At 37.4% G+C, this 27,360-nt stretch overlaps 1 protein-coding gene across 7 annotated transcripts in view; it reads left to right on the top strand.

The window, feature by feature from the left end:
• AKAP11 (A-kinase anchoring protein 11) overlaps positions 1-27,360 on the top strand; it is a 50,341-nt gene that overhangs the window by 3,289 nt on the left and 19,692 nt on the right. For 6 of the 7 annotated variants that reach the window (XM_047720017.1, XM_047720015.1, XM_047720020.1 and 3 more), the window contains exons 2-7: positions 10,909-11,018; positions 15,687-15,803; positions 19,043-19,090; positions 20,508-20,642; positions 21,980-22,244; positions 22,823-27,329. In XM_047720017.1, coding sequence (XP_047575973.1) covers positions 10,959-11,018; positions 15,687-15,803; positions 19,043-19,090; positions 20,508-20,642; positions 21,980-22,244; positions 22,823-27,329 — 5,132 coding nt within the window. In that variant the 5' untranslated portion in view covers positions 10,909-10,958. Of the gene's footprint in view, positions 1-5,317; positions 5,465-10,908; positions 11,019-15,686; positions 15,804-19,042; positions 19,091-20,507; positions 20,643-21,979; positions 22,245-22,822; positions 27,330-27,360 lie in introns of those variants that run through there. The other variant, XM_047720018.1, reaches the window with a different exon arrangement.

Genomic DNA, 27,360 nt, shown 5'->3' with positions numbered 1-27,360 from the left:
ATAAATAAAAAAAATCTTAAAAAAAAAGGTGAAAAGTTAACATTTTTGGATTATTCTGAGAATGTTTCATGAGAAAAAAAATAAGTGGTATGGTCGTCTGGAATAGATGGGATGTAACTTGAATGAAAATAAGGCAAAATATAGAGTTTGGGCTTTGGAGTAAGGCAGACTACTACTTAATATAGATGAGCCTCCATTTCCTCACCCGTGATGGTGAAGAGTCAAAATACCTCAAAGTTATTTTGAAGCACATAGTGGCTGCTTATTCAGTCTTTTTCCTTTGACCTCTTTTAATGGCTTTAAGATTATTTGGCTGCAAGAGTCAGAAATCCATTTGAATGAACTTAGTTAAAAAAAGCATTTGTCATAACCGTCGGAGGACTGCCTCTGAAGTCCCTTGCATGAAGTCCAGCTCAGGATCCTGGGAACTAGAAAAATCTCTAGGCAGTTAGTTACTGTTCCAGTTTTTCTCTGGAACATGGTCTTGTCTCTGCTACTCTGGACTCTATCTGTTCCAGTTTCTTTTAAATTGGCTCTCTTTAAAGCTCTTGGTTCCTGCTTCCCTCTGACTTCAGTTTGCATAAAACTTTGCTTTGCTGTGGTGGCAGCTCACTTTGTGTTTGCAGCATGCTTCTCAACAGGTGTCTCCTTATCTTCATTCTGAATTTCTGAAAAGATAGCCCTGTGGCCCAGGTATCAACTTGTGTAGTCCCTGTGGCAGAGGATGGAGAAAGATGGGAATGGGAAAATGGATGAGAAAGAAGTGTAGGTGTGCCTCAGTTTGTACTTTTCATTTAAGATTTAAAAGAAGTTATTTATTTGAGAGAGAAAGCAGAGTGAGTGAGAGAACGTCAGTGGAGTGGAAGGACAGAGGGAGAAGCCGACTCCCTGCTTAGCAGGGAGCCCAGCATCTTGACCTGAGCAAAAGGTAGACACTTAACCACTTAACCAAGACTGAGCCACCCAGGTGCCCCCAGTTTGTACTTTTTTAGACTGGGAACTTACTGCAAGTTTTTAACAGAGGGGACAGACAGGAAATGTACTTTGTACTCTAATGTACTTTGGTGTACTTTAACATCCTGCCGTTTGAGTTTTCCCCCCAGTACTACACTGAACGTGCTCTCAGTAATGATCTCCTTCAAGACAATCTTCTAGGTTTGTAAGTTAAGGTGAATTATGTAAGCATTTTGTGCCTCAGTCTCTTTATATGTAAGGTGGGTGTAACAACACCAATTTCTGTTGTGAGAAATGTGAATTCTGGGGGTGCCTGGGTGGCTCAGTGGGTTAAGCCTCTGTCTTCAACTCAGGTCATGATCTCAGGGTCCTGGGATCGAGCCCCGCATCAGGCTCTCTGCTCAGCGGGGGCCTGCTTCCCCCTACCCCTCTGCCTGCTTCTCTGCCTACTTGTGATGTGTCTCTCTCTGTCAAATAACTAAAAAAAATCTTAAAAAAAAAGAAATGTTAATTCTGTTTAACAGCAGTTAAGCAGTGCCTGCATGGCACAATGTAAGGATGTGGTGTTACTTCTACTGACTGTGTGCTGTGGTTCAGTTTCCTGCAGCATTCAGAGATGGAAGAATATCATCTCTACCCTCCGGAGTTTGGAAGTTTTAATACTGACCGTTCCAGACATAAAACTATTTCTTGTTTCCAGTGATACTAAATCTTCTAAATCTCTACTTCTTCTGCTTTTCCAACTGCCCCATATTTGTGGTATTTGCTTACCTGCCCAGCAACCCTTTATCATGGTTGTCCCCTTACATTCTTTCTTGATCTTCTTTCCTAGTCTGTAGGATCAGCTTTCAAGTTCTGTATGTATAGATGGTTCCTGGAATAACAACTGTAGCTCTGACCACCCCCAACTAAATGTATGTATTTTAGGTATTTTTCGATACTATGTTAACATAAAACTATCTTCCAGTTACCCTGTAATTGGTAAAGGCTCCACTTTTCTTCCAGCTCCCCAAGCTTGAAACTTCAAAATTATCTTTCACACTCTTCTTTCTTTTTTATGCTTTATATATCCCATCAGTTAATAGGTTTTGCACAGGGTTTTGGGAATGCCTCATAGGTACCAAGTACTGGACCATTGGCAAAGCAGACCCATTCACTCATACCTGCTACTGGCAGATTAGGGTAGAGCCTTATTACTATTTGCAGGAGCTACTTAAATGTCTTTTCAACAGTATATTCTTTGATTCATAATGCCGTAGATGCCAATGATAAAGAGATGTTTTCCTGGGTTAAAATTCTGAACATATTTTTTGTTAAAATAATCTTGTAATTGGGGGTTTTATAGAAGATTAACAATATTACTTAAACTTCTAAGCTGTGTATTCACTTTGAAAAGCACAGCCTGAAGATTTTAGGGTTTCTTTCTTTTTTTTTTTTTTTAAAGCTGTGTTTATTGTTGGTATACAGGAAACTAGAGAAGCAAGGATCTTAATAGGTAATCATTTAGATCATAAACAAGTTAGGTCTTTTTTTATGATTGATTATTGTTTTGAAAGAGAAAACAAAGTAATAACTGATAGCTGTGGTATTTTAGGTTTTATGTCAAACGGCAAGTCTGTTCTTAAGGAAGAAGCAAACATTTGAATTCCTGCTGTATCAATTCCTGCTTTATCAGGTTCTGTTTGTACATATATTATGTAATTGCATTCTTATAGCAATCTGTGAAGGTGAGCCTTAGCTTCCTGATTTTGCAGAAACGGGAGATAGCATCACCTTTATGCCACTGTTTTCCTATGAGGTATTAGTCTTTTTTTTTTTTCCCCAATGGTTGCTCTAGGGTTTATGAGATAACTTTAACTTATCAATATCATTTTTTGGTATACTGTAGGAACAGCATTTTTTTTAAACTCTAGCCCACCACACTGTGTGCTTTATTTTGTCATGCCTTTTACTTGTGTATGTTGTAAACCCCATTATATGCTGTTATTATTTTTAGTTTAAATAGTTATTTTTTAAAGGGATAAATAAACAAGGAGAAAACATCTCTATAAAATATCTTTTGTGGGGCGCCTGGGTGGCTCAGCGGGTTAAGCTGCTGCCTTCGGCTCAGGTCATGATCCCAGGTCCTGGGTTCAAGCCCCACATCAGGCTTTCTGCTCAGCAGGGAGCCTGCTTCCTCCTCTCTCTCTGCCTGCCTCTCTGCCTACTTGTGATTTCTCTCTGTCAAATAAATAAATAAAATCTTTAAAAAAAAATAAAATAAAATATCTTTTGTATTACCCTCATATTTACCCTTTCAAGCATTCTAAATTCCTTGTTTAGGTTCAGACATCCATCTGGTGTTTTTCTCTTGCCTATTATTCTAGTGGTGGTTGGCTGCTGATGAATTCTCATAGCTTTTTTAGTTCAAATAATCTTATTTTTCTTCGATTTTTGAAAGAAATTTTCATTGGGTATGGATATCTCAGTTGACACTTTAAAAAAATATTTACTTATTTGAGAGAGAGAGAAAAAAAACATGTGCACGAGTGTGGGGAGGGATAGAAGGAGAGGGAGAGAGAGAGAGAGCCTCAAGCAGACTCCCTGCTGAGCACAGAACCCCATGCGGGGCTCTATCCCAGGACCCTAGATGAAATCTAACCCATGACCTGAGCCAAAATCAAGAGCCAGACACTCAGCTGACTGAGCCACCCAGACACCTCATTAGTTGACACTTTTTTGAGATGTTGCTCAATTATTTATGGCCCAGCATAGTTTCTGCCAAAAAGTCTGCTGTCTTTCTTTGTTCCTTTGTATGTAATGTATACTTTTCTCTCGTTTCTTTTAAGGTTTTTCTATCACTAGTTTGCAGAAACTGTGTTATGATGTACCTTGGTGTGGTTTTCTTTTTGTTTACTTTTCTTGGGGTTTGTTGATATCCCTTGCATCTGTCAGTTTACAGTTTTCATCAATTTCTGGAAATTCTGAGCCATTTTGTCTTCATGTAGTGCTTCTCTCCCCCACATTCTTGGGGATTCCAATTACCTTTCACAGTCAGTCACTGAGACTGCTTTGTTTGTGGGTTTCTTCTCTCTGTGCTTCATTCTGGATAGCTTCTATTGCTACGTCTTTAAGTTCACATTCTCTTGCTGCTGTCTAATCTGCTATTGATTCTACCCAGTATGTATTTTATTTTAGATTTATTTTTATCTCTAGAAGTTTGGTTTGGCTCTCTTGTATTTTCTGTTTCTCTCCTTATGATCATGTTTTCTTCTTGCTTGAGTATATGGAACATATTTGTAATACAGTTTTAACATCTTTTCTCTTCATTCCATCATCTTTGTCATTTCTGGATCTGCACTTAATGATGTTTTTCTTCCTGGTTATGGGTCATATTTTTCTCCTCCACTGGTAATTTTTGGCTTTGTGCTAGCCATTGAGTTTTATGCTGTTGCTTGCTTGATTTTGTTGTATTTTTTTAAGAGTGCTGGATATAGTTGGGGTTTATAGGTTATTTGGAACCTGTTGGATTGTGTTGAGGCTTGCCTTTAAGCTTTGTTAGGGTGATGACAGAACAGCCTCTGGTGTAGTGCTGACTTAGTCCCACAACTAACATGATTTCCTGCTATGGAGGCCATCCTTTGCCTGACATACTACAAGGTTTTTCCCACTCTGGTTGGTGGAAGTGCAAATTTGTCCAAGCCCTGTCTGGCTCCAGGTATTGTTGGGCCTGCTGCTCTTTGGTAGTTAATTATTTCCCCAACTTCTGATACTTGGCACAGATCAGTATCTGACCAAGGACCCTAGAAGAACCCATCTGCAACTCTCTGATGCTTTCAGTCTTTGTGAGCTCTCTCTCCAGTGCACTGCCCTGCAAATTCTAGCCTTCTTGGCCTTCCCAGACTCTGATCTGTCTCTGCAACTTGGTGAGACTGCTGGACTGCTTGGCCTTCTTCTCTCTGTGCTGTGACCTGGAAATAGCCAGCAGCTAGTGTTACCCTTCTTTTAGCTGTCATAGGCCTGGGTTACCTGTTGTCTGATATCTGAAAACTCATGTTTCATATATCTTGCCCTACTTTGTTGTGTTTATATATAACAGAATATTAATTTTTAACACTTGGCCATTTGGAATTTGGCCAACATGTTTTTGGAGCATTTATTATAAATATGTTATCAAATATTATAGAATTAGAAATTCTTGAAAACTTCTATATTTTCACAAATAATTCATTAAATGTAGAAATACCTGTGTATACATTTAAAGATATACTTTCTTTTTAAAAGACTTTTTATTTTATTAATTCAGTAGATGTTTGAATGCCTTCTGTGTTAGAATACAAATACAGTAAAACATTTTTGTCCTCAAGGAATTCACAAAAGGAAGGAAGCATCCAAACAATGGCACCAAAGGAATAAAGGACAAACCACTTTGTGAACATAAAGGATGTGGCTACTGTTTGGGCAAAGAGGGATAGATGAGATGTGCCAGGTCTTCCTCAAGGAGGGAAGTCCTTGAACTGATCTATGAAGAGTAACTAGCCGTTCAACTGGTGGAAGAGAGGGGAGATTGGCGGGAAGTTTAGGAGGGATTGAGGATTGACTAGATGCGGTAATCTATAGGGATTGAGGGAAAAGCCAGTTTCCAGATTGGCCTGCTGGCTCAGTTGGTTTACTGGCTCTTACTAACAGAATGTAGAAGATTGTTTAGAGAGAAAGTTTTATTCAATTTTTGGACATTCCGATTTTGGAGTAACTGGGATATTTTGTCAGAAATATTTGGTAGAAAATTGGACCAAGGGGGGCACCTGGATGTCTCAGGTCATGATTATGGAGTCCCAGGATTGAGTCCTGCATCCGGCTCCTTGCTCAGCAAGGGGTCTGCTTCTGCCTCTGACCTTCCTCCTCTCATGCTTGTTCTCTCTTATTCTTTCTCTCTCAAATAAATAAAATATTTTTAAAAAAGAAAAAAGAGAATTGGACTAAGGAACTGAAACTCAGGTGCAGGAACTGAACTAGAGATAGGTATGAGGGAGTTATTTGCACAGTTAAAACCAAAGGTAGAGATTAACTATCCTTGGAAAACTAGGTAGAATGAGTACCACAAAGGACAAGGATGGAGGTTAGAAATGTTAACATTTGAGTAACCAACTTGTGAAAAAATTTAGGGAAAGAGACTAATGTAGTGGCTAGAGAGATATGGTGTTTCTCAATCAGAAACTAGAGAGGGTACTCGTTAAAGATAGAGATTTCAGGGTTCCAGGTCTTTGGATCTCTGGTTTCAGGTTTCAGGTCTGATTCAGGTTTCTGATCCAGGTTTCAGGTCTCTGAATCTGGATCACTGGGGGTGAGAGGGGTGTTAGAAATAAGCTGACCCACATGTGTACTGAAGTTTGAGAACCAGTGCCATCGGAAGAGAGTCAAGATAGGATAAGAGTGCTGGTAGAAGACAAGGAAGGTGTTTCAGAGACTCCTTGGCTTGGTTAACTCAGGCTATAAAAAGGTCAGGAAATAGATGATGTCAACTTGAAAATATCTTAGGCCAGAAGAGGGGAGCAAAGACTTATAAGGATTTGTTTTCTGATTATGAAAGAACTTATGCACATCCAGAAAAATAAAACTCTTATAATTGTATTTACCCAGGTCGTAGATGTTCGTTTTTACATTGCTTATATAAATACACACTTGTAGTCATATAAATTTTATACAAAAATGGGATACTGTGAACATGTGGAAACTTGTCTTCTTTTACTTAACAATGTATCATCTTCCCATACTATAGTTACATGACATTTCACAATATTTAAAAAGTCCCAGCTGTCATGCATGACCCCTGTCATAAGTTTAGTCTATATCCATTATAGTATCTCCTAGACATGTACAAATATATACACAGGGTTGCATGTGTATGTAATTATTTTTTAAAGCCATGCAGGGAACACATATTGTGTACACTGTTCTGCAACTTGCTTCTTACCTTAATATTTTATGGACATGCTATCACATCAGTGTGTATTGATCTAATTCCAACAGCTGGTAATAATCAGTCATACAAATGTAGTATAATTTATTTGAATTGATGGACTTCTAGATTATTTTTAGCTTTTTTTTTTGTTTTAGTGAACATTCTTTCACATATATCTTCATGAATTTTGTGCAAGTATATATGTAGGATAAATTTTAGGAAAGGAAATCACAGGATCCAAGATAAGTGTAATTTATTCAAAGTGTCCCATATGTCTGTTTTCTATACTCTCTATAATTGTTTCTCTAATGCTTTCATCTGTTTTTATCCTGTGATATTTCTTAAGACTTTGTTGGCGTTTCAGTATTTTAAGCAATATCCATTCTGCTTTTTGGTTGCTTCTAAGGGGATTTCATTTATTTCATGGTATTTTTATTTTTTAATTTATGACGTATTTGTTTAGTTTTAAAGATTTTATTTGTTTATTTGAGGGAGGGGGAGAGAGAGAGTGCATGCACACACAAGCAGGGGAAGGGGCAGTGGGAGAGGGACAAACACACTTCCCACTGAGCAGGAGTTCAACAAGGGATTCGATTCCAGGACCCTGAGATCATGACCTGAGCCGAAGTCAGATGCTTAACTGACTGAGCCACCTAAGGGCCCCTATTTCAAGGTGTTGTTTGTATATGCTCTATTTTTATTGAGCTCCTCTACCAGCTTTCTTTTCAGTTGTTTGCCTTGTCTATCTGTACTTCTGTCTCTGATCTTTCAAAAGAATGATCTAGTTTCATTTTAATTTTCTTGACTGTAAAGAAACACAGTTATTCTCATAACAAGGGAATCTTGTTTGTTTACCTATAACAGGGCACAAATCAAAAAAGCATTTAGTGGGAAGTTTATTCTCATAACACAAAGGTGTTTAGGGGAAAATACTATAGTTTCGCCCCTCTTGTGAAGTCTGTTTAAAACTACATTCTCTCTCATTATGTAAGATGGTGAAGTAACCCTACTCTGTTGTTCTTTCTCCCCCGTTTGTCTTTGCTTCATTTCCAAAGATCCGCTTTACCGGGTATGAGTCATACCATCTCAGGTTGGATTCACTTGAATGGACTGTCGCAAAGATGATTCTCTGATAGATTTTTCCCTTTGTGAGACAGTATTTTACTTATGTGTTAAAGACAAAGGGATGGAATAGAACTCAAAATGAGTGAAGATATGGAACTAAATATAGTTTCTTTCTTATTAATATAAATTCTGATGTACCATTCTGAAAATAGATAATAGGAGTTTTGGGTGGCATGATAATATTTATCTGGATTTTTTTTTCTTTCTTTAGTGTATATGTATTTTTTTTTTTTAATTTTGTGTTTTTAGTGTTCCTTCATAGGTCTATTGAACGTTGGGTTCCATTTGCGTTAGTACTCAACTGTGAAGAGAGTGTTCTCTCTAGGAGTATTGTCGGTAGAGCACTGGGGTAACTAGAGGTGTCAAATCCAGACAGGATGTTGTCTCCGAGCACCCTGGCCCGTCCCCAGCCTCCTTGTCACAGTCTCTTGTGCTTCAGGGGCATGGCTTGTCACAGCAGCTTCCTGTAACCGGCTCATCTAGATAATTGGCCCGCTTCTCTTCTGAGTCAGTGTGTAATCTTTCCTCCTGTGGACTTTAGTTAGCAGCTGCAAAGGTGATTGCTGTTTCCCATCTCTTTCCCCGATTTCACCCTTTCAGTAGTTAGAAAGTAAAGATGCTTTGTGTGTGCTGCTTTTCTGTCCTTCAGTGTTTTGAATGCGATCGCATCATGGGGGACCACATCCAGGTTATTCAGTCACTCTCCTGTTTCTGGCACCTAGTAGGCTGCTCATTTCTATGTAAAGTGTGATGAGCCACTTTTCAGACCTTTATACACTCCAGAGGAGTCATTAGAAGCCTGGGTGTTAGAGTTTGGTTTGGATTTGAATCTCATCTCTACTGCTCACTGTGTGGGCCTGGGCGAATTGCCTAACTTCCCCCAGCCTCAGTTTGTCTCATTGTAAAGCTGGAATACCATTCTACCCGTCCTGGGGATTACATGAGATGTTCGCATAAATTCCATAGCAAAGCACTGGGCGCTTTATAAGCTCTCATTTGGACCCTAGATGCTTCAGGATCATTGCTTTCTTTGATGAATTCCCAGAGGAGGATTACTGTTTTATAGCAGAGGAAGATTTTCGAGGTTTGGATCTGTATTACATGGTTGCCCACATGGAAGGTGCCATTTGACTCAGCTGCTGCATTTGAGAATTCTGCTTTTCTGGAACCCTTGTGTTGGCCTTTGTATTTTATAAGCTTTCTGTAACGTTTAAGGCAAGTCCCTTTGCCTCTCAGGGTTTCTGACAGTTGAAGAGAACTCTGTGGGGAAAAAGGAGAGAGTTGGCCTGGGAAAAATAAAAAGATTATTGTCTTGCTTTGGCCACATAAACTTTTATATTTATACCTTGTTTTGAGCATTTGACCCCTTGATCACTTTGGTCCATAAGTAAATATTTTAGCTTTTCTTTTACTTACGATGTATAGTTTCTGAAGTACCTCCTGTAAATTATTTTCCATTTGATTCTTATGGTAAACATCTCCAGAAAGTAAGTTGATATCTACTTTGAGGAAACAGATCCAGAGATACTGCAGTTTACCTAGAGGAAACAAAGCTAATAAGAGGTAGAATAGGGACACAAATGGTACTCTTCTGAGAACTGGTATATTGTTCTTTATCTTGTGCTGTTGGAGCCTCCCTTGCCTTTCTCACAAGCCTGTTTCAATCCTAGTCAATCACATTTTATTGTTAAGGAGACAACTAGAATTAATTCTGGTTCAGAATAGGATATCATAATTCTTTGTTAAAAATTACAATCTAGAAATCTCTAGAGGGAGGTGCGTATGTGTGGGTGCATGTATATACACTTCAGTTTTCTCTCTACGGTGAAAGAATATAAAATTAGGACTCCACCAACATTTAATTGGTTTGCCTTCCTGATGGAAAGTAGGTTCACGTTTGGTTTTGCGTATGTATCTCTCCATAGTGTAAATTTATATTAATCAGGTGTTTTAAAAGCCTCAACTAGGTTATTCTTGGTAAGGCCAATTTGATTGAAACCCATTCTTAAATTTTATTCATTCAGATTTTTGAGTTATTTAGTGATTTCGAATTCAGTTCCTATTCTCATTCTTTACTATAATGAAATACTTTCCTTCCAAGTCTCTGAACCCAAGAGGGCTGTATTGCTTTGTTCTCCTTGTATCCATAGCATGAGCACAAGTAGATTTTGAATGGGCAAGGTACTGTGATTAGATGTGAATACTGAGTATTTAATGCCCAAGTTGATTTAAACTTTCAAAGGTACTTTTTAAAGACATTGATAAAAAGTTTAAGTTCTTAATTTTAGAGTTTCTTCCAAGGTCTCTGTGTATATGTTTGTCTGTGTATCTGTGTGTGTGCATGCATGTGTATGTGTGCATGCATTTTTTAAGTACTCTTAATCATTTAACTTAGATGTTTTTTGAACTCTAGTCATTGGTGCTCTTAAGATTCCTAAATAAGGAGTTTGTTATTGTTTATGGGATTTTATTTGATAAATACAGATTTTGTAGTGTCATTTGCATATTATCAAATCTTTCTGCCCAGGAAATAAGGAGTGGAGCATTCACACATTCACAGTGGCCCTAGGGTTTGAGTGCCTTTTGGGAGGCAAGAAGGCTGGGATTCTTTTGTGATATTCGTTATTTTAGATTTTAAAAGGATTTCCAAACATTTCTTATTAAGACTTTCATATACTTTCTTATTTGTAAAAAGCAAGACAAAACAAAACACAAAGGCAGTGAGATTGAATAAAGGCAAACTGCTTAAAATAATTTTTTATGTCTCAGAATTTTAAGGTTTTTCTTTTTAAATGACTGAATTTAAAGAAGTTATTTTAGGACAGAATGTCTGCCTGAATCACTAAAATCAGTAAATTAGTTGTTTTCTTTTAATATGTTTTCCTTAGGTATTTTATGGATTAATTCTTCATTGATTACATACAACAGCAATATCGTTATGGCGACCTTCCAAACTTTGAGAAATAGTCACATGAAGACTAGAACATCTGTCAGAAGAGTAAGTTCACTGTATTAGATTCCTTTCAGTGATAGTTTTAATAAAAATGTGGATCATTTTTTAAAATCTTGTTAAGCAGTTGTATGATATTCTTGTTTTTAAATGAATCTTAATATTGTAATTAGTAATATTGTAATAATATTAGTAAGATTGGCATATGTGAAAATAGTGATATGAAGTAAATCAACTTTATTTCCCAAAGATCACAGTGCCTCCCTATTTCTGCTCAGCAGATAGTTTTCTGTCATCTCAAAATCTCCCCCATCTTTTAACAATAGAAGCAGCAGGTATGAATTTTCTTATGTACCTTTACCCCCAGATATTGCCATTTATTCATTTATTCAATCAGCAAATAAAAATTTGAGTGTTTATTTTATGCTAGGCCCTGTGCTAGGTACCGGTTCTGTGCTAGGTACTGGATAATTAGCAAATTAAATATGATTCCGATCCTCTTTCTAGTCTGTGGAAGAACCCTCTCCTTCTCTTAAGAGAATTTGGTTACCCTTCCATTTCTTGACCTCTTTTTTCTAACATTTTATTATGAAAAATTTCAAGCATACAGAAGAGTTAAAATCATTGCACTCCTAAACATAAACTTGCATACAGCGGCCCTTGAGTAATGGGGGGTTAGGGGTGCCAGCCCCCTGTGCAGCTGAAGATCCATGTGTAAGTTTTGGCTCCCCAAAAACTTTACCACTAATAGCCTATAGTTGACCGAAGCCTTACCAATAACTTAAACAGCCAATTGACACATATTTTGTATGTCATATGTATAATATTCTGTATTCTTAACAGTAAATTCTAGAGAAAAGGAAATGTTATTAGAAAATCATAAGGAAGAGAAAATACATAGCAGTAAACTGTTCACTGAAAAAAACTACGCGTAAGTGCACCCATGCAATTAAAACCCGTATTGTTCAAAGGCCGACTGTACTTTGTTTTATTTGCTCTATGTGTGCACGCGCACGTGTTTACTTTCTGGCAGAACTACTTGAAAGTTACAGTCTTAATGTCTCTTTACTCCTGAATACTTGAGCGTACTTCTCCCAAGGATTACCATATCCTCCCACATAATAATTCACTTATCACATAACAATAATACAGTTATCACATTCAAGAAAATTATAATTCCCTAATGCCCAATACCCAGATGTACTCAGGCTTCCTTTATTACCCATAAAAAGTCTTTTGCAGTCTTCCCCACCTCTAACCACACTCCCACTTTGGATTCAGACTAGACTCCTAAGCCTTAAGTTGCCTTTGATGCTTCTGACTTATTTATGTTACTTTTGGTCTGAGAGTTTCTTCTATTTATTTATTTATTTGTTTGTTTGTTTATTTATTTATTTATTCATCCATTCAATACTGACTTCTTGAACAGGCCAGGCCAGTTTCTTGTGCAATGTTCCACATGCTAGATCTGTGATATTTAACTTACTCCTCTCCCTTCTACATTTCACAGACTCTAGAAGTTAGGTGTCAAAGCTTGGTTAGATTCAGGTTAAACATTTTTAGCAAGAATACCCTACAGGATGATGTTAAGATAGAATTTCAGGTTTTCCTGTGATCAGTGATGCAAGAATTACTCAGTTGATGAGAGTAGTAATGCTGCCAGAAATGTCCATTTTAAACATGTGTTTTCCATTTTCTAGTTATTAAATAATCTATGAGATGATACTTGCTGTGTGTAAATATCTTGTTTTTTTCCAGTAACTTTTTATCTAATATTTTTGGTATCCTTGATGACCCTTTCCTGAATCTGTTATTTCCTAAAAGCTGCGAAATGAAGATTTTCCTAATGCTATCATTCTTTTTACATTTATTAGCTAGAATTCTTAAAAGCCTTCCCTCATTAATCTTAATGAACTACAGTATCTCCCATAAAGCCTGGGTAAATGCCTTTGAATTACCAATTTTCAGATTAATAATTTGGTGGAATAAACAAGTGAGTTTATTTCCATTCATTTGCTCATTTATATTGCTCTGGATTCATGGATTTTTAAAATTCTATGTTTTACAATCTTTTATTTATTTATAGTTATTTATTCATTTACTTAAGTTGCTCAAGGGGTCTCAGATATCGTCCCCTCTAAGCTGGTGCCTATATCCTTTTGTATTAGGCTCTTAATTCTTTGATTGCTTCCGTACTTTCTAGTATAACAGATTAACCCAGTTTCAGCTTCTACTTTCCCTTTCTCAGACTTGGAATTGGCTTTTCTCCAAAGAACCCCTTCTAGTATTTAGAAGCCAGGTACTCTGGGTACTAGGAGTGCCCACTGCTCCTTCAGTGTCGTGAATTTATATTAATAGTTTAGGTTCAGATTTCATATTTTTTTTAATTTTTTGAGTTGTTTGTATCTCAGCCTAAAAACCTTCACTCATTAATGAAAACAGAATCATTTAAAATTTAGGATATTTTTAAGCCTACAGAGAAGTTGAGAAAAGAAATCAGTTCAATGAACACTATACATACCCCTCACTGAGGTTCACCGTCTGTTAACATTTTGTCATTACCATGCTATTTGTGTGTGTATACAAACACATATGTGCACGTATACACACATGCACGCATCTACATACACACTTCCCTTTTGAGACCACGTGAGAATTGGCTGCAGACATCTCTTAAGAACATCGGCATCATTACCGCTCCTCAGAAAAATTGTTAATTCAGTAACATCATCTAACGTGCATTTCATATACAAATTTCCCTAATTGTCTCAAATATCTTTGTTATTTTTACCTTGCTCTTCATCTAGGATCTAGTCAAGATTCATGCTTTATTTGGGTATTGTGTTTCTTTCATCTCCACCCAGTATCACCAAATATCGCCAACATAAAGACATGTATCCTTTATAATTGGTACAATTAATAAGTAATCTGTAGGGTGATGCTGGGAGAGAGTGAGCATCCTGTTGCCCAGTAGCTTTGAACCCAGTGATATGGATACATTGATAATCTTTCCCTAAATCAGTAATTACATTGGAATTTACAAATGGCATTTATAAATTTTGTCATCCTGTCCATATTTGTCATTCAGCATTCTTATTTAAACAAGTGTTCTTCCCTCATCCTTTTATCTGTCTCTTTTAATGGATTCGGTTTAAAAAAAATCCAGTTATCATAATTCATTACCATTTTTATTCTTTTGATGCCTAAATTCCAGTGGGAATTCCTTCAGGTTGGCTTCTATTTTCTTTTTTTCAAAAATGTTCATTCTAGTACAGTTAACATACAGTGGTATATTAGTTTTAGCCATACAATACAGTGATTCAGCACTTCTGTATTACTCAGTGTTCATCGCAGTAAATGTGCCCTTAATCCGCTTCACCTGTTCCTGCTGTGTTCTTTTGAAATGACCCATTTAGTTTCTGAGCACTTCCTTGCTTTGTCACAATTAAGATGCCCCGCCCATATGGCATACTTTCTCTGCCTCCAGCCTGGAACCAACCATTTTCCCAGGAGCGCTAATTCTTTTTATTGGCAAAATGGTATTTAGAAACCAAAATCTGGGTGCATTACTACTGAGGGTCATTGCTTCTGTGATGTTTCAGTGGAAAAATGTAGTAGTTTAAATAATGTTTTTAATGTGTTTAAGGAATCATGAGTTCATATTGATAATTCATATTCAAATTTAATATTATATTTTTTTCTTTACTGCTTTGGTTTCTTATGTATCTTGTCTTTTAAACCAAAGAGTTTTGCTAACTTCTTATTAAATTAGCAAACATTTGTTGAGTTCATATCCTACAGTATGTGAGGTACTGAAATCTAAGGAAACAAACTGAATCAAATATAGTCTCTGGCTCAATAATTTGGTTTAATAGTAGGAAAGACCAATATATACAAAAACAGAAATGGTAGTATGTTGTGATGTGGATTAAATGATCTCAGTGTATAGATAGTACAGTAGAAACTTTGATTTATTAGACTGAGGGGTGGGAAAATCTTCACAGGTCTTGGGCTCGGTAGAATTTCTACAGGGAAAGATTAGGAAATCAGGACATTTCTAATAGAAGAGCAGATCAGTAAATCAGTAGAAGGAGAAGAAGGTAGAATGAAATTAATGTTCTCTTTATGTCTCACTGTAATACTTATTATTTTCTTCATGTAATTTTTTTCCTCCCTCTATTCTTTTGTGTTTGTGACCTCTCCCCTACGAAATTCTGAAAACCTTCCCTCATTTTATCATATAGCTGCCCTAGGATCCCTGAAAAGTCTTAGCTCAGGTTGTTATCTCTTTTTTCCATCTCCACCTTCATTATGAGAGTAATCGCTTTTGTTAGCATGCTTTATCACAGTGTCTACATCACCTTCTTCCTTATATAGTTGCTGCTTCTGTTCTGCTAGTGACTTGGAAATCAGGTATGCAGTCTGTTGGGTTTTAGTGTGGAGTAAGAGTAAGCGAACCCAGAGTGAGGGCCTCATGAGCTTCTGGTAGGTTGAATGCCTGGGCTGTGATGTGTGTGTTTTGAGCAGGTGGAACTCTACATGATTAAGCCCTTTGCTGGTTCTTTCTCTCAGCTCATTTGAGGTCTGTATATATTCACAGGTGCCAAATGAATATTAATTGGAGATTTAGTGACTCTGCATTTAAAAATAGAATATCTCCAAGATCTTTTACCTTGTCTTAGAATTAAATAAATTAAGAATATCTTTTATTTTCAGAGCTTCAGTGAAGATGTGTTCCAGTCTGTCAAGTCTTTATTACAGAGTGAGAAGGAACTATGCAGTATATCAGCAGAGGATTGCTTAAAGCAGGATGAACATGCCAATTTGACTGAGGTTTGACATAATACTTTCTATATCTCTTCCTACTAAAACAGTGTATTTTCATGCTTCTTTGTACAGCTGTGCCATCTATTTTTAAATTGCCTAAAATCTGTATGTATTAATACATGTATGAGAAGTACTTGTTTTAAATATTGGCTAACATAGTTAGTTGTCTTAGTGTATTATAGTGAGCAAGTTTAATTTAGTGGATAGGCATTGTTGTTCACAGTCATGGACATACAGCACTGTATTAGATGATTCCTGCTATATTCAGTAAATTGATACTTTTATACTAAAATTTTTACTCTTAAACATGAAATGTATCTATATATTTTTAAAGATTTTATTTATTTATTTGACAGAGATGGCAAGAAAGGGAATACAAGCAGGGGGAGTGGGAGAGAGAGAAGTGGGCTTCCTGCTGAGCAGGAAGCCCAGTGCAGTTCTTGATCCCAGGATCCTGAGATCATGACCTGAGCTGAAGGCAGATGCTTAACGACTGAGCCGCTGAGATGTCATATACTGTTTTCTTTATGCTTTTATTTTTGTTTGTTTTTATTTTCTTGATTATTTAAATTCAGTACTTTGATACAAAATGAAAAAGTAGTGATAAAAGTACTTTGAAATTAACATATTTACTACTCAGGATATAGTACTTGCTCAACTATTTCTGTGCGACATCAGTGTTTCCAGTCTTTGTTTGGACTTACTATATGAAAAGAAGTACATTTTTTCCTATAATATAGCCACAGTCCCATCAATACATTCATGTCACCAAATAAGAGAAATAAGGTATTAGGCTGTTCAAGCTCAAAAGTGCTAATTAAGTATGTTAGTTGAAAAAAAAATTTTTTTTTTGAAACCAAGGATCTAATTAAAAAAAAATATCGAGTATTCTTATTTTGAGGAAGGATTTTCTTTCATCTTCCTTGTGAAACTATATTTGAAGTAGTTCCAGAGGTGTGGTGAGCAGACCCTTCAGGCTACAGTGTTCTCTGACCTGAGCCTTTTCCTTTTGTGTCAGCTAATTTCGGTGGCTCTTGACTATTATCTTCTCTGTTATCGCTTCTGCTTTACTTTAGTAAAGCTGAGCCTCTCTTAATCTCCTCTGTTGTTGCCAAGTATGACAGATCTCCTGTGTCCTTCTGCCCTCGAACAGTTTTCCAGCCTGTATCTCTCCAGCTGCTTACGTAGTGCCTTTCCGAGCCCACATTCTTTGGTGAGGCCTTCCTCGATCAATGGGAAATATAAAACTACTGGCATCTTCAAAACCGCATGTCAGCTTATTTTCTCTTTTGTATTCAGTAAAAGGAAACTTGAAAGAATAGAAGGAATTTCTGTCTCACTTGAGGGTATGCCTGTCTCTAAGTGTTTTGTGAAGAAAAGAAAGAAGTTTGTTTTTGAGCTTCTTTGTCATTGACTGTCTATGATATGCAAGGCACTTTCCTCCACGTTTTCCAATTAACACTTACAATGTGGAAGAGGAGTTGTATTGCTCCAAGGTTTACAGATGAGGAGACTGGCTCCTAGAGCCTAACAGTTTACCCAGAGACCTGGAAATTAACTGTAGCACTTTTGGGAAGTGATAACCATAATTAGAATAACGATCCTGGGTTAATGTAATATTCTGACTTGTTTGTGAGTCATCAGAAAGAGATCAAAAGTATAGTCAGTGTTTCTTTATATTTTAACTATGCTGCTTTCCCTTAATTCTTGAGAATGGATTTTTCCATATTGCTATAATTTAAGTATTTTGTATTTTTAGTCACAGTACTTGCTTAGTTGACAGTTTACCATTCTGTCTTCAAATGGAAGATTTTTCTTCCTATGATGTCAAAGACATAAAGGGAATATAAATTTTAAAAATAATACTTTTGGGGGGTTACAAAAGTAGTACATGATGCTTGTAGAAAAATAAGAAATACTGCAAGTATCAAAAAGAAAATGCCTATCCGCATGCCTGGGTAGTTCCGTAGGTTAAGCTCAGGGGTCCTGGGATGGGCTCCTTGCTCAGCAGGGAGCCGGCTCCCCCTGCTTGTGTGTGCTTGCGCGCTCTGTCGAGTTCTCTCTCTCTCCCTCCCTCTCTCTAACAAATAAATAAACAAAACCTTAAGAAAAAAAAAAAAAAGAACATGCCTATCATTAATCTTATGAATTAGGGGCAAGAAACATGAAAAGAAGAAACATGAATTAAGGGGAAGAAACATGAAAAAAGTAGGAAAAAAATAACATCACTTATAATTCCATCATCTAGAATTAATCGCTGCTTATAGCTTGGTGTATTGCCGTCCAGTACTATTTTTCATGCATATGTTTTTAAAAATAAGGTTGAAATTGTGTGCATACCTTGTATCATTTTTGTCTGTAACTTGGCCTTTTTACTATTTTATTTTAAAATGTGACTTTTTTTCATGCCGTTAGATATTCTTTTAGAAACTTAATTCATATAAACTCCTGTAGAGAAATCCCTATATAAGGATGTTGAAGGAAATAAGTGATAATATCATAGGAAGTCAATAAGGGGTCTTGGAGACGTACTCCGGAAAGCCTTTCTGAGGGGGTGACATTAAGTTGGATCTTGAATGAGGAGGACCAAGGCGTGTAAGCATCCAAGGTCTAGAGACACAGGTTGTGGGGGCGTTACTGCATAACAGTAACAAACTGGGCATGTTCTAGACCCAGAAAGGGGGCCCATGTGTATGAATAAATGTGAGGGAAGGTTGAAAGCCCCGGCTAACCCAGAGCCTAGGGACCTTGGTTAGGACTTCATAGTGGGAAGCATGGAAAGGTTTTGACAGGGGAGTGCCATGATTATTACTGAGACCAGGTGGGATAGGACCATCATGCAGATGAGAAATGGGGGCAGGGGGTGTGGAGTGAGGGCGATATTACAGGAGATAGGTTTGTGGAGTAGAATTGATTGAACTTGTTAATGAAGTGGATGTGGGGAAGGTTGAAGAGCTGCATTATGGAACCAAATCTTTGGTGAAAAACCTTTGTGATGATTTTGAAAAAAACGAATCATTTTGTCCAAGACAGCCAGCATTTAAAAAATGTATTTATTTTTAATTGAGGTATAATCGACATGTAACCTATTGGTTTCAGCTACACTACATGATGCTTCAACATTTGTATGTAACAGTCAGCATTTAAAGTTTTCTGTGCTTTTTTCTGTATCTCCGCTCTGTCAATAATCTAATTGTGATAAGACTTAAAAAACTCAAATTAATGGAGCTTTATTCCTTATTCAGGTCACATTTCTCGGTTTTAATGAAGAAACAGATGCTGCTCATATTCAGGTATGGTCAATTTATTGAACTGGGAAAGACCATGGGAGATTATTTGGAACAGATTTTGAGATCATGAAATTTGCCTGATTAGCCCAAAATTTACACTAACTCTTCTGTTAAATCATTCCTATTTAAAGCTAAAAGATGACTCTTGAGTGTGCTTTGGACATTTTCACTTTTAGCATTTTCAGAGTATTCTTGTTACAGAAAGTAGTTTTAGGTTAGGAGACCACAGAAGTAATTTATCTGAGAAGGTTGCCAACCACAAGCTAACTTTCCTCCATTTTGTGCATAATGTAGGAAATGAGACTTCATTTTTTTTTTCAATTTGGATGGTTTTCCTAATCTGACTTCATCAGATCATTATATTTTTAACTGAGATAGAGTTCAATTTAAAAGGTGAAATTTGTAAGAAATAATGATTAACCAGTACAAAATTTTTAGCCTGATTTAGGCAGGTGTTTACACAGAAACTGGTAGTTGAGATTATGATCAGCAAAGGAGAGGTTAACGTTATATAAAGAAGGTTGAAGCTCGTGTAGATGTGATAGGCATCTTTTTTTTTCCCCCTACCTTGTGCTGCTGCTTAATATTTATGATTGCCATGTTTTTCCTTTTATGGCAGTTAAGTGTCTCCCAAAAGAAAAAGTAGTACTGTTCATTTCTTTATGAATAATGCCTGTCAGGTGATAATGAAAATTGCTGTGTGTCTTGATTGTGCCCTTGCCTGAAGGAAACTATTTAGACAGAAGGCACAAGAGAAGATATACTCCTGAGAACATAAGGCTGCAAAGAGAAGTGTTACAATGTATTTCTCTTAGTCTACTTCCTCTTATTTAAGAGTTATTGATAAAGTCATGTTTATAAAGGAAAGTACTCTAGGTGGGGTCAAAGACATTAATTCTTTCACTGGGTAAAGTCTTTACATAAAAAGGGCAAATGAGAAAAAAAAATGTTTCTTTAATATCTTCACAAAATATTCAGCCAGAGTTTAATATAATACTTTGGACGGGAAAGGCAGAAAAACAGATATGTATTTTACAAATATAAAAACTTAAGCTCTAAGAAGCACATTCTACTGGGAAGAATCCCTATATGTGGGAAATATTCCATGATTAACTTGAAGATTGCAGGTTGACATTTGCAGCTAAAAACTGTTAAAAGGCTAGTTGTCATGAATGTATGAGGTACCATGTAAAAATACTTTAGAGTTTGATGTCAGTATTTTAAAAGGCTATAGAAATAGCAGGTATTAAAATATTTTAGTACATTTTATTTTTGAGTTAAAAAATTACGATAAACTACATATGTTAACTATTTTGAACTGAAAGTATATTAACCAGTAGACCTTATGGTTTTTGAATAAGGCTCACATTATAGGAATCTAAACAAAAATGTTATTTATTGTATTTCTTTTTTAAATTAGGACTTAGCTGCAGTTTCTTTGGAACTTCCAGATCTTCTGAATTCACTGCACTTCTGCAGTCTAAATGAAAATGAAATTATTTGTATGAAGGATATAAGTAAATCATCAGATACAAACAGTAGTCCTCTAAGTCAGGTAACTTTTATATATCATTTCTAATGTGTTTTTCAGGGCAAATTTTACAGTGACATTTGACGGAGAATGTTAAACTCTTAAATGCTTGAAGTTTTTTTTAATGCTATCTCAAGGAAATATGATTTGTAAAAAACAGAACTCAGGAGGCTTTGAAATCACTGAAGTATAGAATAATTTTGACCATAGCTTTAAATTTGATCTTTTCATGTGTGAAGTTCCCTAAATGATATGCAAGTGCATATTAATGAATTTTTTTCCTGAAAATTCATTTCTGGATTTCTTGAATTTCTTCTACCTTTGCTTAAACTATAGAATCTTTCCCCCCTTTATGGCTAGTTCTAAATTTATATGAATATTGCATTCAGTGTTTTAGAGGACATAGTTTAACGTGTTTTCTGTTAAAAAACAATTCATTATAAAGTTGACTTCTCACCATTTCAGACAGGTAGTTAGTTTTAAAACATTCAGCCTTTAGTTCTTTAGTAAGTATTATTTTGTTGATAATGCGTCAAAGAAAAGTGCTTTGCATGTTTTACCTCCTAAAAATTGAATCAGTAGGTTTAAAGTTTGGGTTACTTATCCCAAGTATAAAAGACTACTGTGTTCATTATGAGGTCTACAGGTAAAAGTAGAACTGCTTGCCTCATTTTCTTCATTATGCTTTTCATTTATATTTACTTTGATTTGTTTGCTAGGATTACAAGACGTGATTAGCTATTATATTTGATTTCCACCTTTTTTCACTAAGTCATTTGTCAGTATTTGCATTTTTAAAGGTAATATATATGGCAAAAAACTGATGATTTCTATTTTTAATCAGAGCTATAAATGTTATAAAATTGTAATACTAGGGACATTTAGGTAAAAGGAGGGGAAGATTCTTTTATGGTAGAAGGGAATGTGGTGTCCTGCTGGAAGCTACTGGAAAATGGGATACAAAAATAGAATAGAACCTGGTTCCTACCCTCTAGCAGTTTACGGTGTAGTTGGTGAGTTCAGTTAATGAATGAGGAAACTCATGAGGCTATATAATAATATTGGAAGACATGCCAGAGATATGGATAGTAAGCTCCATAACATTTCGGAGATAGGACAGGTAGAATTTGAGTATTGATGAGAAAAAGATTGGGAGAAAGAGAATGGGAAGTGAGAAATGTTGTAGAGAATCAATGAAGAAAAGAATTTAACAATACAAAATCAGGGAGCCTCTTGGGATGCATGCATTTCTTTTTTTTCCCCTCAGATTGTGTTATTTCTAGGCTTCACTTCCAGATAATACGCTTTAAATGTATGTTTTGAAAGTTGAATTATGTTTATCATCTTTCATCTTCCCTAAGAGTCAGCATTCCGGAATGCTCTGTGTCATGAGAGTGTCACCTACGTTGCCAAGACTCAGAATTGATTTCATCTTTAGTCTCCTAAGTAAATATGCTACTGGTATAAGATATACCCTGGACACGTACTTGCATCAGAAGCGCCAACTTGAGATTGCTAAGGAAGATGATGATGACACCAATCAGTCCGTGTCTTCCATAGAGGATGACTTTGTCACTGCTTTTGAGCACTTAGAGGAAGAAGAGACCTCAAAGCCATGCCATGATGGTCTGTTCTTTTCTAAACGTTTTCTTGAAAAGGGATATTAAAGTTTAGCGTTCAGTTTTAAAAGTTTTCAGGCTGAGCTGTTCAATTAGAAATTATATGCAATTTAAACATTTTAACTTTTTTTTTTTTTTTTTGATTGTGCAAGGAATTCATTCTCTTGTGATTTTTAAGTTCATTGTTATCTGGTTCTTGGTTTTGCTATTTCTGTTCTTACTCTGGTTGTCCTGTTCAAGCACTGTTCATCTCAGTACATTAAGTATTTGGACCATCCTGGGTTCAAATTTGAGAAGAGTTACCTGGTAGAGATACCACATTAGTGTTTCTAACACATAGGACAAGAAGCTAACCATTTCATAGACCAGATGTTTCCAGATGTCAGGTAAAATGAAATTATTTTAGTAAAAAGTATATTAGCTCTCAAGTATGATTTGGGGTGAATCTGGTAAACCATACAGTGTAGAAGACATGTTACAAATAAATATTTCATGCTTAAAGTCTACTTATTCCCACTGATATAACTTAATTTTTAAAAGATTCTGTTCACGAATAATTTGATCATTTTATTCTTTTTTCTACAGGAATAAATATTAACGCACTAAAGAGCCAGTGTGATGCTGCTTCTCAGACTTCTTCTGGTCACCAGGTAGAAACCCATGATTTAAGGATTCTCGTCAGCTCTGGGAGGCAGAAGTCATTGGCTAAACCTTCAACTTCCTTAATAAATATTCTGGGACATAAAGAACTACCTTCTGTGAAAACTTCAGTGACTACATTAATTACTGAGCCCTGGATCCAAAAGAGTTTCTACAGGTCATGTAATGCTTCAGATAAAGGTGGTAATGCACAGAAAACGTTTTTTTCTTCTTCGCCTGCCTACTCCTCTGAATCTGAATGCTCCAGTCCAAGTCCTGTTATTTTCTTGGATGAAGAGGGTTATCAGAAAAGTTTAAAAGCAAAACTTGAGTTACCTAAAATTCCTGTGATGAAAGATGATATAGAGGATTCGGACTCAGAAGTGAGTGAATTTTTTGATAGTTTTGATCAGTTTGATGAACTCGAGCCAACTTTAGAGACTTCCTGTCCGTTTCCAAAAGATCCTGTCCTAGGAAAGACATCACAAAAGAAAGGGCACAAACATGCAAAATGTTGCTCTGTAACCACTGCAATGAATCCTCAGAAATTCAAGTTTGATCGTCCAGCCCTCCCAGCTAATGTTAGAAAGCCAACTCCTCGTAAGCCAGAATCCCCTTACAGCAACCTGTGTGATGCTCCAGATTCACCACGCCCAGTGAAGGCCTCAGGGGAGGACAGCGGCTTGTTTAGCCCTGTTCGATCCTCTGCCTTTAGTCCTCTTGGAGGCTGTCCTCCTGCTGAGTGTTTTTGCCAAACAGATATCGGTGGAGCTCGGCTTCATGAGAGTCATGATTCTCTTTATTACACCTATGAGGATTATGCCCATAGCATTTCATGTGAGGTGCTGAGCTCTGTTCTTCATACCCAACACCCTGACATAACCCCAGACACGAAGAGTATTAAAAAAGGAGAAAATAAAACCATAGTTCTGAAGAACGAAAACCTTGAGCAAAAAAGTAAATCTAACAATAAATCCTTGATGATTAAAGATAGCATTCAGAAATTTGCATCTGATCTTGTGGAAAAAAGTTTGGGCAGTGCATTTAAAGACTTACAGAAGGGAGTCTCTTCATGTACCAACGCGTTGTGTCACTTAGCCATCAAATTGACGTCCTCTGTTTTTCAGGTGGCATTTAATGAACTGAGAAGGCAGTGTGCGTTTTCACTGAGAGAACGTGCCATCAGCGGGCTGGCTAATTTTTTGGTGAGTGAAGCTTTAGCAAGTGCTTTACAGGATTTACAGTACGTAAAAAAGCAGATATTCACTAACACGGTTGCTAGGTTTGCTGCAGATCTTGCTGAAGAGCTTGTTTTTGAAGGCATCATGGAAGTGTGTCAGTTTTCCTATCCTCCAACACCCGCATCTCCACAGTGGTGGTCGTCAGACTGTGAGGACAGAGTAGTAAAGTCCTATGCAAAAGACTTATCTGAGTCTGTTATACAGGAAGCATTTATTGAGCTTTCACAAGTCGATGTGACCTTCACGACCAAGGCAGCAGTTAGTGTTTCTACAGATAACATAAAGTGTGTGAGCACAGAAAATTTAATGCCATCGACACAGACTTCCACGTTTTCCCCTGCTTGGAACAATCAGACCGTAACAGCGACAAGACCCATGCAGGACTATAAAAAGGAGTACACAGTACAGCAGGCCTTGTTTTGTACATCTGGAGTTGTTACTTCTATACCAGTGCCCTTGGCAGGAAGTGCCCTTCTCCCATACCATATTTCATCTAACATATATCAGGCAAAGTCTCTTCAGTCGTCTGATGATAGTAATTTGAATAGCGATTCTACCCAGACACATGTTACCACAAAGAGCAAAGAAGAGGAAGTAGCATGTCTCAGAAATATTTGTTTACCCTCAGACCATAATCCAGGTAACCAGAAAGATTTTAAACCAACTAATGATATCGAAATGCAGAGCTCTTCAAAATTAACAAGCGATCCTGTGATTATTAGCAACTTTTCCGCCTCAGTGGTGCACACGATTGTAAATGAAACATTAGAGTCAATGACATCCTTCAAAGGTACAAAAACCGTTGATGAACACACGGATTGTGTAACTATAGCAGTAAAGGGAAAACCCCTTCCCTTCCACTCTGATCAAGCAACACTGCAACAGAGCGAAGCTAGCAATAAGGACATGTTTGCCGATCAGTTATCTAAATCTGTTATTAAACATTCCATAGATAAAAGCAAATCAACCACGCCAAGTGTAGATAAAAATGCCAGACCCAAAGAAAGCTTGCCTGTTTCCAGAGAAGAGTCACAGTTGACCTTGGAAAAGTTCCCCAAATTTCTTGATGCTCAAGATCACTTAACTCACTGTTCACTTTCAACAGGAAAGGATTGTGCTCCCGAATGTAAAGGTTCTTTGGCTCATGGCTCTTCTGTAGAGACACTCCCACCGTGTCCAACAACCGCCAGTCAGAAACCTGATCTGAAGGAAGCTACTAAAGACAAACCTGTGACAAAACATAATGTGAATAATACAGCACTTGAGCCCTTGTCTTTTGGGCAAGAGCACCCTTTTCCTCATTCACATACTTTCTCATCCACAGTGCTTCCATGTGTAGATGGTTTGCATGTGGAAGACAAACAGAAAATTAGAGACGGAAATGTAATACCTGATACTCCTCCCTCCACTCCTCTCGTACCATCCCGGGCTGGTTCTGAATGGGATATCAAGAAGTTAACCAAAAAACTCAAGGGGGAATTAGCAAAAGAATTTGCACCTGCTACACCTCCCTCTACACCTCACAACTCCTCTGTGGGCAGTTTGTCTGAAAATGAACAAAATACCATAGAAAAAGAAGAGTTCATGTTGAAACTCATGCGATCTCTTTCAGAAGAAGTTGAAAGTAGTGAAGATGAAGGGCATCCGGAAGTGGATGTGAAGCCTGAGCACTCAGGGAAGAAAGTTCAGTTTGCAGAATTGTTAGCTACCCACATTGTCTCTCTTGCCACGGAAATGGCAGCTTCCCACCTGGATAATAAAGTCATTCAGGATCCCAGGGTGAAAAGCCCTTGCTTAAATGCACAAAGTCAAAGAAGTGTGTCACCTACCGTTTTCAATCGCTCGGAGGAAAATTTACAAACATTACGCAACTTTGCGGGTGATCTGGCAGCGGAAGTCATTACGGAAGCTGAGAAGATAGCAAAAGTTAGAAGTTGTGTGCTTTTCAGGCAAAGAAAGAATAGTTACATTGACGGGGGCCGAGATGATCTATCAGAAGAGAAGCTGGATAGAGAGGCTGTAGCCCACTCGAGAGAAGTGGATCCATTCATTCTTTCGTTACCACCAGGCTCCTGTATGTCCGGTCTGACCTACAAGTATCCCAGCTGTGAAAGCGTGACAGACGAGTATGCAGGTCACATTATCCAAGTGCTGAAACAGGAAGGCGGCAATCGTGAGTTGTTAATGGACCAGTATGCCAACAGACTTGCTTATCGGTCTGTTAAGTCAGGATTGCAAGAAGCCGCTAAGGCAGCCAAAATAAAGTGCAGCTCAAGAATGTTCCCCATGCAGAGCTCACAGGTGAAGACCAAGAACGAACTGTTCATATTCTTGAATAGAGAACACCACCGAGAAGCAGATAAAGAACGGCCAAGTAAAAGAAACGGAGGTTACCTTTGTAAAAATCAAACTGGTGAGTGGACGCAGGACACACATAAAAATGAGTGCTCTGAACTGTATAGTTTTTCAGCCTCTCTTGCTCACAGCATAACAAGAGATGTTACAAAAGAGCTGACAGCGTCTGCAGGTGGCTTGCCAAAATCCTTAACAGATTCTTGCCTTTATGAAAAGTCTGGACGTGATGAAGACACTGAGTCTCACATCGAGCCAGAATTTCTTCAGTCTCTTCAGCCTTCCTCACAAAGTCACAGATTTTACCACAGTACGGGCAGCTTAAGTGGGTCTGGTTATGGAGAGAGTGTTGTTCAAGCTATAGAGCAGTATGCCAAGAAGGTAGTGGATGACACTTTAGGGCTCAGTTTAGGATCCACAGTTTTCCATGGGTCTGAGTCCACAAAAGCAGCTGATAGGGTCACGTATGCAGAAAAGTTGTCACCTCTTATAAACCAAGCTTGCAGATACTGTGACCGTAAAGAACTACACGATTGCACTGGAAATTCATCTCTGCACGCTTCCAGACAGGATTCACCTGCTAGTAGTAAGCCAGTTTCTAATTCAAAACTTAGCAACGTCTGTCAGGAATCTAGAATTTTTCATCTTGATGTCCCACAAATTCACATTGGTCTCGATAAGAAGACAGTGCTTGCTGAGAAGATCGTTGCGGAAGCTATTGAAAAAGCAGAGAGAGAGCTGAGCAATACCAGCTTGGCGGCTGATAGTGGAATTGGACAAGATGGCGTTAGCTTTGCTGAGAGCCTTACCACAGAAATAATGACGTCAGCAATGACGAATGTTGGACGTGCGGTCAGCAGGTGAGTTTCAGATTCCTTCTGGGTCTTTACG

The sequence above is a fragment of the Lutra lutra genome, chromosome 3 (assembly GCF_902655055.1).
Source record: "Lutra lutra chromosome 3, mLutLut1.2, whole genome shotgun sequence".
NCBI classification, from domain to species: Eukaryota; Metazoa; Chordata; class Mammalia; order Carnivora; family Mustelidae; genus Lutra; species Lutra lutra.
Note: the sequence above shows the minus strand (reverse complement) of the source record. Positions and strands in the feature narration are given on the sequence as shown.